The following is an 11,450-nucleotide window of genomic DNA, read 5'->3' as shown; positions in this document are numbered from 1 at the left end:
GCAGGCTCAGATATGTAAGATATTATAAACTTGAAGCAAAAATTGTCGAAGTAGTTTACTATGAAGGATCTGGGCGCTGCAAAGTAGATTCTTGGGATGAGGATCAAGAGTGACACAAAGTCGGGGACTTTGATGTTATCACAGGCTGAGTACATCAACAAAGTACTCTCTAGGTTCAACATGCAAGATGTTAAACCAGTAAGTACACCTTTAGGTGTTCATTTCAGACTCTTCAAACCAAAGACGGAGGAAGAACGAGCACACATGGTGAAGGTGCTGTATGCCTCAGCAATTGGAAGTCTCATGTATGCCATGGTTTGTACTAGACCAGATATTGTTAGCAGGTACATGAATAATCCAGACAAAGTACACTGGGAAGCAGTCAAATGGATCCTCAGATATCTGCAGGGTACCACAAACAAAGCACTTTGTTTCAAAGGTTAAGATACGATACTGACAGGCTATGTAGATGCTGACTTAGCCGGAAATGTCGATATCAGAAGAAGCACTACAGGGTATGTCTATACTCTCGGAGGAACTGCAGTGAGTTGGGTTTCTCAACTACATAAGATAGTTGCTCTCTCCACAACTGAAGCAGAATATGTCGCTGTTACAGAAGCCAGCAAGGAGATGGTTTGGCTCCAAAGTTTCTTGGAAGAGTTAGGCAAGAAACAAGAAAACAATGTCTTGTATTGCGACAGTCAAAGTGCTGTCCATCTAGCAAAAAATCCGTCTTTTCATTCCAGGACGAAGCACATACAATTGAGATATCATTTTATTCGGTCTCTTCTGGAAGATGAGATTTTGAAACTTGAAAATATTAGTGGAGCTCAAAATCCGGCAGACATGTTGACAAAGACGGTGACCACGGAAAAACTAAAGTTGTGTTCAACTTCAGTTGGCATGCTAGAATAACAAGACTAGAAAAGTTGATGCATTGATCGAGGTGTGAAGACAGATTAAAATCAGTCTTCAAGTGGGAGATTGTTGAATATTCTAGATGGCAGCCAACATTATTGAAAGTTGATGGCAGCCGGCTGTTGCAAATTAGAATTCAAAGTTAGGCATTATTTTTTTGAAATAGAAATAGGGTTAATTACAAGATTAATCCCTAAGTTTCAACTATAAATACCCTAGCTCATTTAGCTTCAAAATCATCCCAAAAGTCATTTCTTTCTCCCAATACTAAAGAGCTTTCTTGTGAGTAGTGAGTGTTTTGTAAACACCTGTAAAATTTCTCTCTTAGTAAAAGATCTGCAGCAGCCCGAAGACGTATGCAAAATTGGCTGAACTCCGTTATCAATTTCGGGTATTACTTTTTCGCTTTTATTTCGTATTCTCACTAATCTGGTTATAGGGAAATTACTTGTTCTCGTTTATTTCCCAACACTCAAGTTATACACCTAGATGTGGTGGATGAATCTCCCATTAATTTCTTTTTATTTTACATTCACAAATACTCGAACTCAAAATTTACTTAATTATATGATATTAGACCTAACGCATCAGCGAGTCGGATAGACGATTTCGATCTCTCAATATTTTTTTAGAATTCATTTCTTCGTTAATTAAAAAAAAAGCACAATTGCACAAATAGAGCATTAAACGTGGACAAAATGGCCAAATGGATCCCAACAACATAAAACACATGCATTCTTGAATCCATCGTCACAGCCACTTCCGATCAACGATATTAATAAATATTATTTCACAAAAATTTCCCTTCTTCCCCATTGATTCTCCTTCCCTTATTCACTTGTTCTTCGACCAATGAAACCAGTTCATCAACGTCGATTTCAGTTTGCTCTCGGCGGCGTAAGAGTTATACTTCACCATGCGGCGTTGCCTCTTCGCCTCCGCGTCTCCCACGCCCAATTTCATGTTGCATTTATTGTAACCGTAAATCTTATACTTGTCGATCTCTTCCTTACTCACCGTCAAATCGTTCGCCGTCTGCGGCGGAGCCTGATCCGGAATCTCACCTCCGTCGGACGACTGCGGTTGATTCGATGAACCGTTGTTATTATAATTGCCTTTGGCTCCGCCGAATGGCCGGTCCGACGACTTGACATCCTCTACCTCTCTCGCGGCGTCTGCCATGATTCTGAACCGGCGGATATTCACAGAGAGAGAGACCGGAGATTATAAGAGAAGTATATGATATATATACTTGTTATGCCTGGAAAAATGGTGGTTTTTACAGGTACCGGAAAGGTAATATTTTTAGTTTGCATGGGATTGTAAAGCTGTTGGGATTTTGGGTAGTTTTGTTTCTATTATTACAATTAACTGCCTAATATTAGACTTTGGATTTTCGATCAAAATGTTGAGTCGACCTCCGATTTCTCCCTGTTTTTAGCTATTAATTTATTCGGAAAATTATTTCAGATATCATTAAATTTTATCTGTTGATATATTTATATAATTAAATTTTTAAAAATTATAAATTAGAACATTGAATTTTAATTTTATATTCAATTATATGATTTCGTCGTTAAATCAGTAACAAACTAATAACATGACTAACTGTTATTAATATAATATACCACACCAAAACTACGTCGTTTTGGTGCCATCGGGTGTCTTTTCTTGGATCTCCTTGCTGGTAGTGGAATGTTCACCAAGCAAGAGATTATGAGATAGTTGAAATCGGATATCTTAACCGGCTCTTTGTGCTAGCAAGATCCATCGGTTTGATCGGGTAAGTTTGCTTTCAAACAAACACCATCAGAGATCCATTTCTATTCTCTACCACGGTATCTGACATGAACTCTAGATGGTCCAATGATGGTGAAAATGTTCACTGATTGATACGGAAAATATTGCAAATGAGAGAGAAGGTCACTAATCGGTTAAAACTAGGGGTGTGCAAAATTATCCGACTCGATTGACTCGATCCGCCGACCCGCCGACCCGCCGATCTGGATTTAAAAAAATCGGGTAATTCTCTAAAAAAAATTACCCGGCCGGGTCGGGTACCCGACCCGATATTTCCCGGATCGGGCCCGGGTCACAAAATCTAGTTTTTCCGGATACCCGGTTACCCGAGTACCCGGTTAGTTTTATTATTTTTTATTTTTTTATATATAATTATATAAAATATAATGAATTATTTATATTATGAATTATTATATTTTGTATTTTGAACTTTTAAATTTTATGTTCGGATATTAGAGTATGTAATTCGAAGTTTCGAACATTTAAATTTGTGTATATATTTTTTTTAATTAATAATTTGAAAATAAAAAATTAAAAACCGGGTATCGGGTACCCGATTACCGGGTACCTGCAAAATCCGGGTACCCGTAACATCCGGGTCGGGACACGGGCCGAGAAATCGTCGACCCGGAAGTTTCGGGTACCCGAAAATCCAGGTACCCGGATTTGCACACCCCTAGTTAAAACCGATCAAACCAAAAAATTTTCAGTAAATCATCGGTCAAATTTTGGTTCGGTCGGTTAACGGTTAATTCGATTCGAAATTCGTTGATTAATTGAATTAACATAATTAACCGAAATTATTAAATATTTAATATATTATTTATATATTACTTAGCAGAGTGTTTAAATTTCGGTTTTAATCGAATTAACGCAATTAACCGAAAATATTAAATATTTAGTAGATAATATATATTATTTATAAATTTCGATTAATTTGGTTATCCGACCAAATTAACCGAACTTTGTTCGGTTCGATTAAAAAAATTTCCAAAAAATTCGGTTCGGTTAACAATCAAAGGTAAAAAAGATTCGATTAATGATATTTGGGTAATTCGGTTTAATTGGTTAACTGAACCGACCGATTGGACAACCCTAAGAGGTTGTTAACTGGAGTGTGTCACTGCATTTGCTTGATAACTTGTATGTATTTACCGGCTCCTTACGTTTAATTTAAGCGTTCGATAAATTTAATAACTATTTTAGAAGTTCATTCATAAAAAGATAATTTAAGCGATCTCATGTGTTCTTTATACTACAATATTTCATAATTTGAATGAAAGAAAATGCTGTAAGTAGAAACATACATGCACAAACAGCTAAAGCAAAAGTAAAGCACATGTATATCAGAATGGGAAACCAATAAGCATAAAAGCCATTACGTTCAAAACCAAGTTCAAACGATTCCAACCGGTTTGCAGTGATAACGGCAGCGATGGAGCTATTTATGTTTAGATTGCAATGATCTTAACCTTGAGGTCGTGGGATCGAGTCCCACGGAAGGTATTTCATAATTCGGAGGTCTTCTACGGAAACTGCTTTTAACCTGGTGTTGGGGACAACCTACTATCTTACCTCCCCTTACCCCATTACATATGGGAACAAGGGACAACCATTTTTATTGCAATGATCTACATCTTATAAATGAAACTGCCAAAAAAAATCGAGAAATATCAAAATTCGTCACCGGCTCAATCTAGTGAAGCAAGGACCGAATGGCAGCGACGGCATCGCCCTTGTGCTCACGGAGTGTTCTCTCAGCCACCTTCTTGTCCAACTAGGTTTTTTCCAGTGCAAAGGATAAAAACAAGTGTATCAGAATCTTTGGCATATAACATCGATGAAAAGAAACATATATATATATATATATATATATCCAACCTCTAATTCGTTAGCAATGATGTCCACTTCAGCCGCATTGATCTTAACAGCAGCTAATTCTTTCTCTCTGTATGGAACAAAAATGTAATGCTCTCTTTAGATAAGTAATAGAGGATGAGCATTGACAAAGAAGTTCATTCAAGAAATTTGCATTAGGATAACCAAAACGAGTAATTACGGAGCAATCACGACTCAAGAACTTGGGAATCGAAGAAACTACAGCACCGAATCTTTCATTTCGAAAAGGCCTACATGTTATGATTCGGCAATGAGATTTAGGGGTTCCGTAAATAAGTGGACGAGAAAGGATGAAAGGATTATGATGTTGAAAAGAGAAAGATGAAAAGGAAGCTTTAAATTGCAAACTGAAATAAAACAGGATCATCCATCGACTGCGATGATCCATTGTATGATATCAAACTCATCAGCATCCAATCTGATGTAACTAGAAGAAAAATAGATAACAAGCTTCCAATCTATGTTATCCACACTCAGGTTTAATCGTACGAGCATGTATCCGCCTATCCGGCATGGATTTGTCCGAAGGTCCTCGGAAAGGTTATAGATTCATTATATCCCGTACCCATATCCGAATATGAGCCGGATATTGGAGCCATCTTTCTTATTCGTTAATGACAGAACAAAAAGCAAAGTGATATTCAATAGATTCCAAGCCAAACAAACTTTCTTGGTAAAATACACGTCTAGTACCTAAACTATCAGTTTTAGTACCTAAACTTATATTTTTTTTTCATAATCATTACTAAAGTTTAGTTTTTTGTTCCATTTTAGTACTCCAGTTCAAATTTTAACATTAATTTTTAAAAAAATTTGAGAGTTTAGGTACTAAAACGGACAAAATTGGTAGTTTAGATACTATACATGTTAAGTTTTTAATGGCGGGTACTAAAATGAAACAAAAACTAAATCTTTTTTTTTAATTGAAAGTTTAAATACTAAAACATGCCAAAACTAATAGTTTAGGTACTAAATGCGTAGTTTACCTTTTTTTATCAGGCAAAAACATTCCAATCCCTCTCTATGCTTTAACGAAATCTCAAAATTCATCTAATTGGACTAAAATTCTAAATAAACGATCAAATTTTCAAGTCAATTCGACCAAAGTATCAACTATTTTTTTACCAGAAAACTACAGAAATTGAATCAATAAAAAGGAAATTAACTCAAACCTCAATCTCATAGCATTCTTTTCAGCTTCAGCAGAGGCTGCAATCGATGCCATGGCCTAACAAATCAAAACCAAACCCATGAGCAAACAAAAAACGGCATTAAAAATTCTACAAAAAGAAAAGGAGAAAGTGAATTTATATCATAAAGCGTACCGATTGGGCACGAGAAGAATCGAGCTGGCGATCTTCAACACGGTCGGTGAGTTTATCGAAGGCTTTGCTTTGCTGTTGCAAATCCTTGGAGTCAACGACTCCATCATCTCCGGCTTCCATTTGCTTGCTGTTTTGCTTTAGTGACTGGAGAGAGACCAGCTAGAAGAAGAAAGCTAAAACCCTAATTCGTTGATCCACCCGAGTTTCAGCACCTCCACTACCGAAGAGACGAAGTCTAGATCAAATCCTTCGTCAATTGGATCATAGCTAATTGATGAGTTTGGCTACTTTAGCTGAAGATTGATACAAATTTGCAGGATTTTAAGGCCAATATACGAAAAACGGCCTATGTAACTTGAGAAAACCATTGGGCCCTTGGAAAAAATATCGGATAAAATATAGGGTAAACTATACATTTAGTATCTAAATTATCAGTTTTAGTTCGTTTTAATACTTAACCTTTCATTATTCTTAAAATCATACTTAAAATTTATTTTTTGTTTCATTTTAATATCCGTCTTTAAAAACTTTACGCATTTAGTACTTAAACTATCATTTTAGGCCTGTTTTAGTACTTAATCTTTCATTTCCCCCAAAAACTTACTGTTAAATTTTAAACTGTAATACTGAAATGATCAAAAACTAAACTGTTAGGTTCGATGAAGCTCGTTCGATCAATCGAAATATGCCAAGAGGGGGTAAATTAGTTTTTTGAAGTTTAGGGAGTAAGGAGTAAAAAGATAAGAAAAATTGCACAATGATTTATAGTGGTTCAACTCCCTCAATGAAGTCTACATCCATTAACTAAACTCCTCACTTAGGATTTTCCAACAAATTCACTAATTTGTTCTTTCTTTTTCAAGGATCAAGAGTAACCTTTACAACTCCCTAATTTTTCACTTCGCTAAATTATAACCAAAACCCCTTTACAAAGGTAGAGAGATGTAAACAAGAAAAATCCTTACAAGGTAGGTGTTTACACAATTTAGCTCACTAAAACACACTATTTACAAGAGAAAATAAAGAATAAAGAATAAATTTTTTCTCTTGATGATCAATGCTTGGATAGATGTTGTATAACCGTATTCAAGTGTCCTCAACTAGTTTTAATATGTTGGAATGAGTTAATAGCCATTTATAGCCGTTTGGGAAGGTTTGGAGCCATTGAAAGACTTTCTGCACACAAAGTTTCAAAACTTTGGGAAAGTTTCGAGACTCTTCAAAAGAGTCATTGAGAAATATAACCGTTGGAGCCAAAGTATCGAAACTTTATGAAAAGTTTCGAAACTCTTGAAAAGTATCGAAATTTTTTGGGAAACTATCTTAGAAATTTTCGAAACTCTTGTAAAAGTTTCGAAACTTTTGTCCCTATCATCTTTATTTTTATCATTTTCCAAGTCAAACTTGAACAAAATATCTCATACTTTTTCATTTTACCTTTATAATTTTAAAACAATTACAAACTAGTCACCGTAATTAACAATTTCAGTTTAATATGAAAAATCAATCTAAATTCCAAAGATTCGTGTCAAATTTCACTATTATAAAATAAAACAAATACTATTTCTAACCTTTTTCCGCCATACTGCAAATTTTCCTAAATTCTCGATTGGATCCGATTTTCCGAATATTTTATCAAACTTTATCTTTTCATATCTTTTTACACAATTTTCTAATAAAATTCCGATTCCCATGAAAACATTATTTTTGAAGTGAGTTATTCATTTATGGGCCAAAATACATAACTTTTGAAAATTACATTTTTCAATCCTTAAACTTTTTCTAATTTTATATTTTAGTCACTAATCAAATTTTGGGTATTACATGACACATAAAAAAAATATAATTCTCTAGTAAATTTTGGATAAAAAGTCTGACCCAACATAACCTATGCACATCATTAAACCTACTTTTTAATTATCTTTTTTGGCTGGTGGAATCAATACATATTTAAGGTATATTTTATAATCAATAAAATTAATTTTGGGTAAATTACATGTTTAGTACTTAAATTATTAGTTTTGATCCTTTTTAATACTTAAACTTTTAATTTTTTTAAAACTATACCTAAAGTTTAGTTTTTTTTTCATTTTAGTATCTCGTTCAAAATTTATAATTAGGTACTAAAACGGACCAAAATTTATAGTTTAGTTAATGCATTAAGTTTTTAACAGTGTGTATTAAAATGAAATAAAAACTAAATGTTAGGTATAATTTTGAAAAGAATGAAAGTTTAAATACTAATATAGGTCAAAACTAATAGTTTAGATATTAAATATGTATTTTACCCTTAAATTTTTGAAACTTCTATAAATCTGATAATTTGTTTTGGTTCATCATAGAGATTGGCAACTTAATGTTTTGGGCCATTGCCTTTTTTTTGTCATGGTGAAACCCTATGGGCTGAGCCCGAGGATGCCTTACAAAACGGCTCGTGATTTTGGTAATATAGAGCGATATGCAAGGACATTTTCGGTATCTACTCTCATTTCCTTCAAAAAACCCTAATCCTCCTTCACCATTATATATCCTCTTCCACTCTGCCTCTTTCTATAGTCATTAGCCAAATTTTCTCTTCAAAATTTTCGGAGAAAATTTCAATCTGAGTAACTTGTCTCTCGATGGGTTTCCCTTTAATCTCATAAATCATTGTTTCAGGGAATTTAGCTCATCAATATTTTTCAATTTAGGGAGGCATAGATTATTTGCGGGTAAGTTGAGTCACTTCGCCTTAGAACTTTACCAGGCGCAGCGAATTTAGATCCTGCAAAATCTATTTTCTTCTTCTTCTTCTCCTTCTCCTTCTTCTCTATCTCCAATTTTTACAAACTTTTTAATTTCATTGTTGGGCTCCAATGATGGCATGAAATCTTTGAGACCTGATCTTTTTGTTTGATGACATCCATAAGCAAATCCACTGAGGATCCCTCTTCTCATAAACAAAATACTTCGTCTTTTTTAAATTTTTATTATGAACCCTAGTAGATGCTGATGTAGATGATGAGATATGCACTGGGCTCTGAGCAGTTTCATAGGAACTGCTTTCTTGATGGAAATTGCAGCCTAGAAAGCTTGTCTGATACTTAAGCTTCGTTTTTGCTTTGAAAAGCTTGTTAAGTGAAATCACGGTCTGGGTCTGGTTTAAGTTGTCGTTTTGAATTGACTCTTTGATTAACGGCGATCTATACCATACCCATGACTGTAGTTTCACTTGATAGCTCTATAGGTACAACTCTCTGTGTTCCGGTAAGGTTGTTATGGCACCACTTGCCGTTGTTGTTTTGATCTAGGGCCATTTATGGTTCGATTTCGTGCTTGGTTTATGTGATTGAATCTACATTTGTTACTACAAAACTTTGTCTTCGTTTCATTCAGCAGAGAATAAAGAACAAGCTGACAGATCATCAGTCGATTGCAAATTGAAGATGGAAACTTTCTTCAACAATTTATTTTCTGGGACAACATGATTTACAAGCTCTAATTGCTGGGTTTCTTGTGTTTTCAAAGGCTTGGCTGTGTAGCTTTTGTTTGGACCCATTATCCGTGGAAGCTTTTGGTTTATCCCCATGAAGGAATTATCCCAAATCTTCAAATGCGCACAGAATTAGGGTTCTATGTTGTGTTAGGGTGGAATCAGGGTTAAAGCACGACCAATGGGAGCTGTTTGTTGTGTTAGGGTTCATTGTTCTTTTTCAATAAATTCGTCTTAGAATGGATGTTGAAGAGCATCTTGACAAGAAAGCTTAAAGCCCATTTTTCTATTTTACCGACACTCAAAATTTACGTTCAACTCGATCTATATTTATGTGTATAAGTTTAATCTTATCAAATAAAATAATTAAATTATAAAATATTTTAGAAAGAGTTATTATTGTTGTTTTACTTAAATATATAAAAATAATTGTAATATTATATTGAGTTGGGCAGTGTTAGATCTAAAAAACCTCTAAAATTTTAAGTTAATTCTTCGTATTATTGATAATGTTTACTTTAAAATTTTACGTATCTATCTCATTAAAAAATTTTATTATTTATATATGTGTTAACCCTCAAATATATTTATTGATTCATCGTTATTGGAAATTTTTTTACTCTATATCAAATGACGCTATTATTTTAAAAAATCCCATAATTTCATTTATTTACCAGGATTTTCCAAACAAAATTAGATAAGAAAAACATCCCAAACTATTCACGTAAAATGATTTTTTGCGTATTATAAAAACCGAGTTTCATATTTTTATTATTGTCTTTATCCAAAATTAGATGAGTTCATTTGAAAAAGTTGATGGGACTTTGGTTCGTGACATTTTCTCCCACTGGTTACAGTGTCGCCCTTGTCATGTTTGATGTGAAATTGGTCTATTTTGTTTTTGAATTGTCAAAGTCCCTCGGCATGTTCCCAACTCCCTTCACATTCGGATTGTCCCTTCCATAAGATAAAATACTCATGCCTTAGGCGTTGTCTTGACCGTCGTATATCTCTCTCCGCCTGTATATCTTGGATCTCCGCCCAATAAAATACATGGGTCTATTAAACACGTTTTTGTAGAATGTAAGATAATCTTATATAGACAATTTGAGAATATTTTTCTAACTAATACTATGTGGGAGATATTCTTCAAATAAACATTTTTGGGTTATTAAAGTAATAACGTCATATCGACCCTATTAGACACATTATTAAAAAACTAATATCTTCAATTTTTTATGAAAAAAGATAGTCTCTAAATTTTCAAAATAAAATTTCACTCTCCATTAAAAAAATACAATTATCAAATTTATATGTTCTAATCGTTCCTTTCATCATAAGGTAAATTACGCGTTTAGTACTAAACTATTAGTTTTGGTTTATTTTACTAAATAATTTTTTTTAAAATTATATTTAAAGTTTAGTTTTTGTTTTAGTACACCACTATTAAAAGTTTTAGTTTTTGTTTCACTTTTGTACTCGTTCAAAATTTAATGTTAAGTTTTGAAAAAAATTAAAAATATATGTACTTAAACAGATAAAAATTGATAGTTTATGCATTAAACGTATTAAGTTTTTAATGAAGGATACTAAAATGAAATGAAATCTAAACGTTAGGTAAGATTTTAAAAAAATAAAAATTTAAATATTAAAACAAATCAAAACTAATAATTTGGTACTAAATAGTTTATCCAAGATTCTATTGGCATTCTATAATTAGTAGCTATTTGTTTATTTCAGAATGATTAAACGCTGAATGATTCAAATACTGAATGATTTAGAGACTCTGTATGAATTAATTCTGAATGTGACATGTTGTTTGATAATGGCTTTGAATCATTCAGAATGTACTTTTGTGCTGAATCATTTAGTACTGTTTTGTTGAATCAGTCAACACTGAATCATTTAAACGTGAGAAACAAACGCATAGAATATTAAACCGTTCAACATTCAGCACTGAATAATTATATTAAAAGACAAATAAACAGCTTCTTAGCCTGAAAAAAAAGAGAAAACCAACATATAACGCAGGTCGA

At 33.4% G+C, this 11,450-nt stretch overlaps 1 protein-coding gene, 1 long non-coding RNA gene and 2 other non-coding genes across 4 annotated transcripts; 3 read left to right on the top strand and 1 right to left on the bottom strand.

The window, feature by feature from the left end:
- Window positions 1-4,372: 4,372 nt before the first annotated feature.
- LOC120159042 (huntingtin-interacting protein K-like) lies at window positions 4,373-6,193 on the bottom strand. The gene is made up of 4 exons (XM_039169717.1): window positions 5,943-6,193; window positions 5,790-5,845; window positions 4,600-4,666; window positions 4,373-4,495 (listed from the first exon to the last, which is right to left on the bottom strand). The coding sequence occupies exons 1-4, from the start codon at window positions 6,060-6,062 to the stop codon at window positions 4,415-4,417; spliced, it is 324 nt and encodes a 107-aa protein (XP_039025648.1). The 5' UTR covers window positions 6,063-6,193; the 3' UTR covers window positions 4,373-4,414.
- Window positions 6,194-8,495: 2,302 nt separating this feature from the next.
- Window positions 8,496-9,693, top strand: LOC120159098. Its single transcript, XR_005519321.1, has 2 exons — window positions 8,496-8,653; window positions 9,321-9,693. It is a non-coding gene; the product is annotated as an uncharacterized LOC120159098 (long non-coding RNA).
- Window positions 8,794-8,867, top strand: LOC120159248. Its single transcript, XR_005519331.1, has one exon. It is a non-coding gene; the product is annotated as a small nucleolar RNA R66 (small nucleolar RNA).
- Window positions 8,936-9,025, top strand: LOC120159249. The gene has a single exon (XR_005519332.1). It is a non-coding gene; the product is annotated as a small nucleolar RNA snoR118 (small nucleolar RNA).
- Window positions 9,694-11,450: the final 1,757 nt, after the last annotated feature.

Source organism: Hibiscus syriacus, unplaced genomic scaffold (assembly GCF_006381635.1).
Source record: "Hibiscus syriacus cultivar Baekdansim isolate YM2019G1 unplaced genomic scaffold, ASM638163v2 tig00111342_pilon, whole genome shotgun sequence".
In the NCBI taxonomy this organism is placed as follows: domain Eukaryota; kingdom Viridiplantae; phylum Streptophyta; class Magnoliopsida; order Malvales; family Malvaceae; genus Hibiscus; species Hibiscus syriacus.
This window is presented reverse-complemented; position numbering and strand designations above follow the sequence as displayed.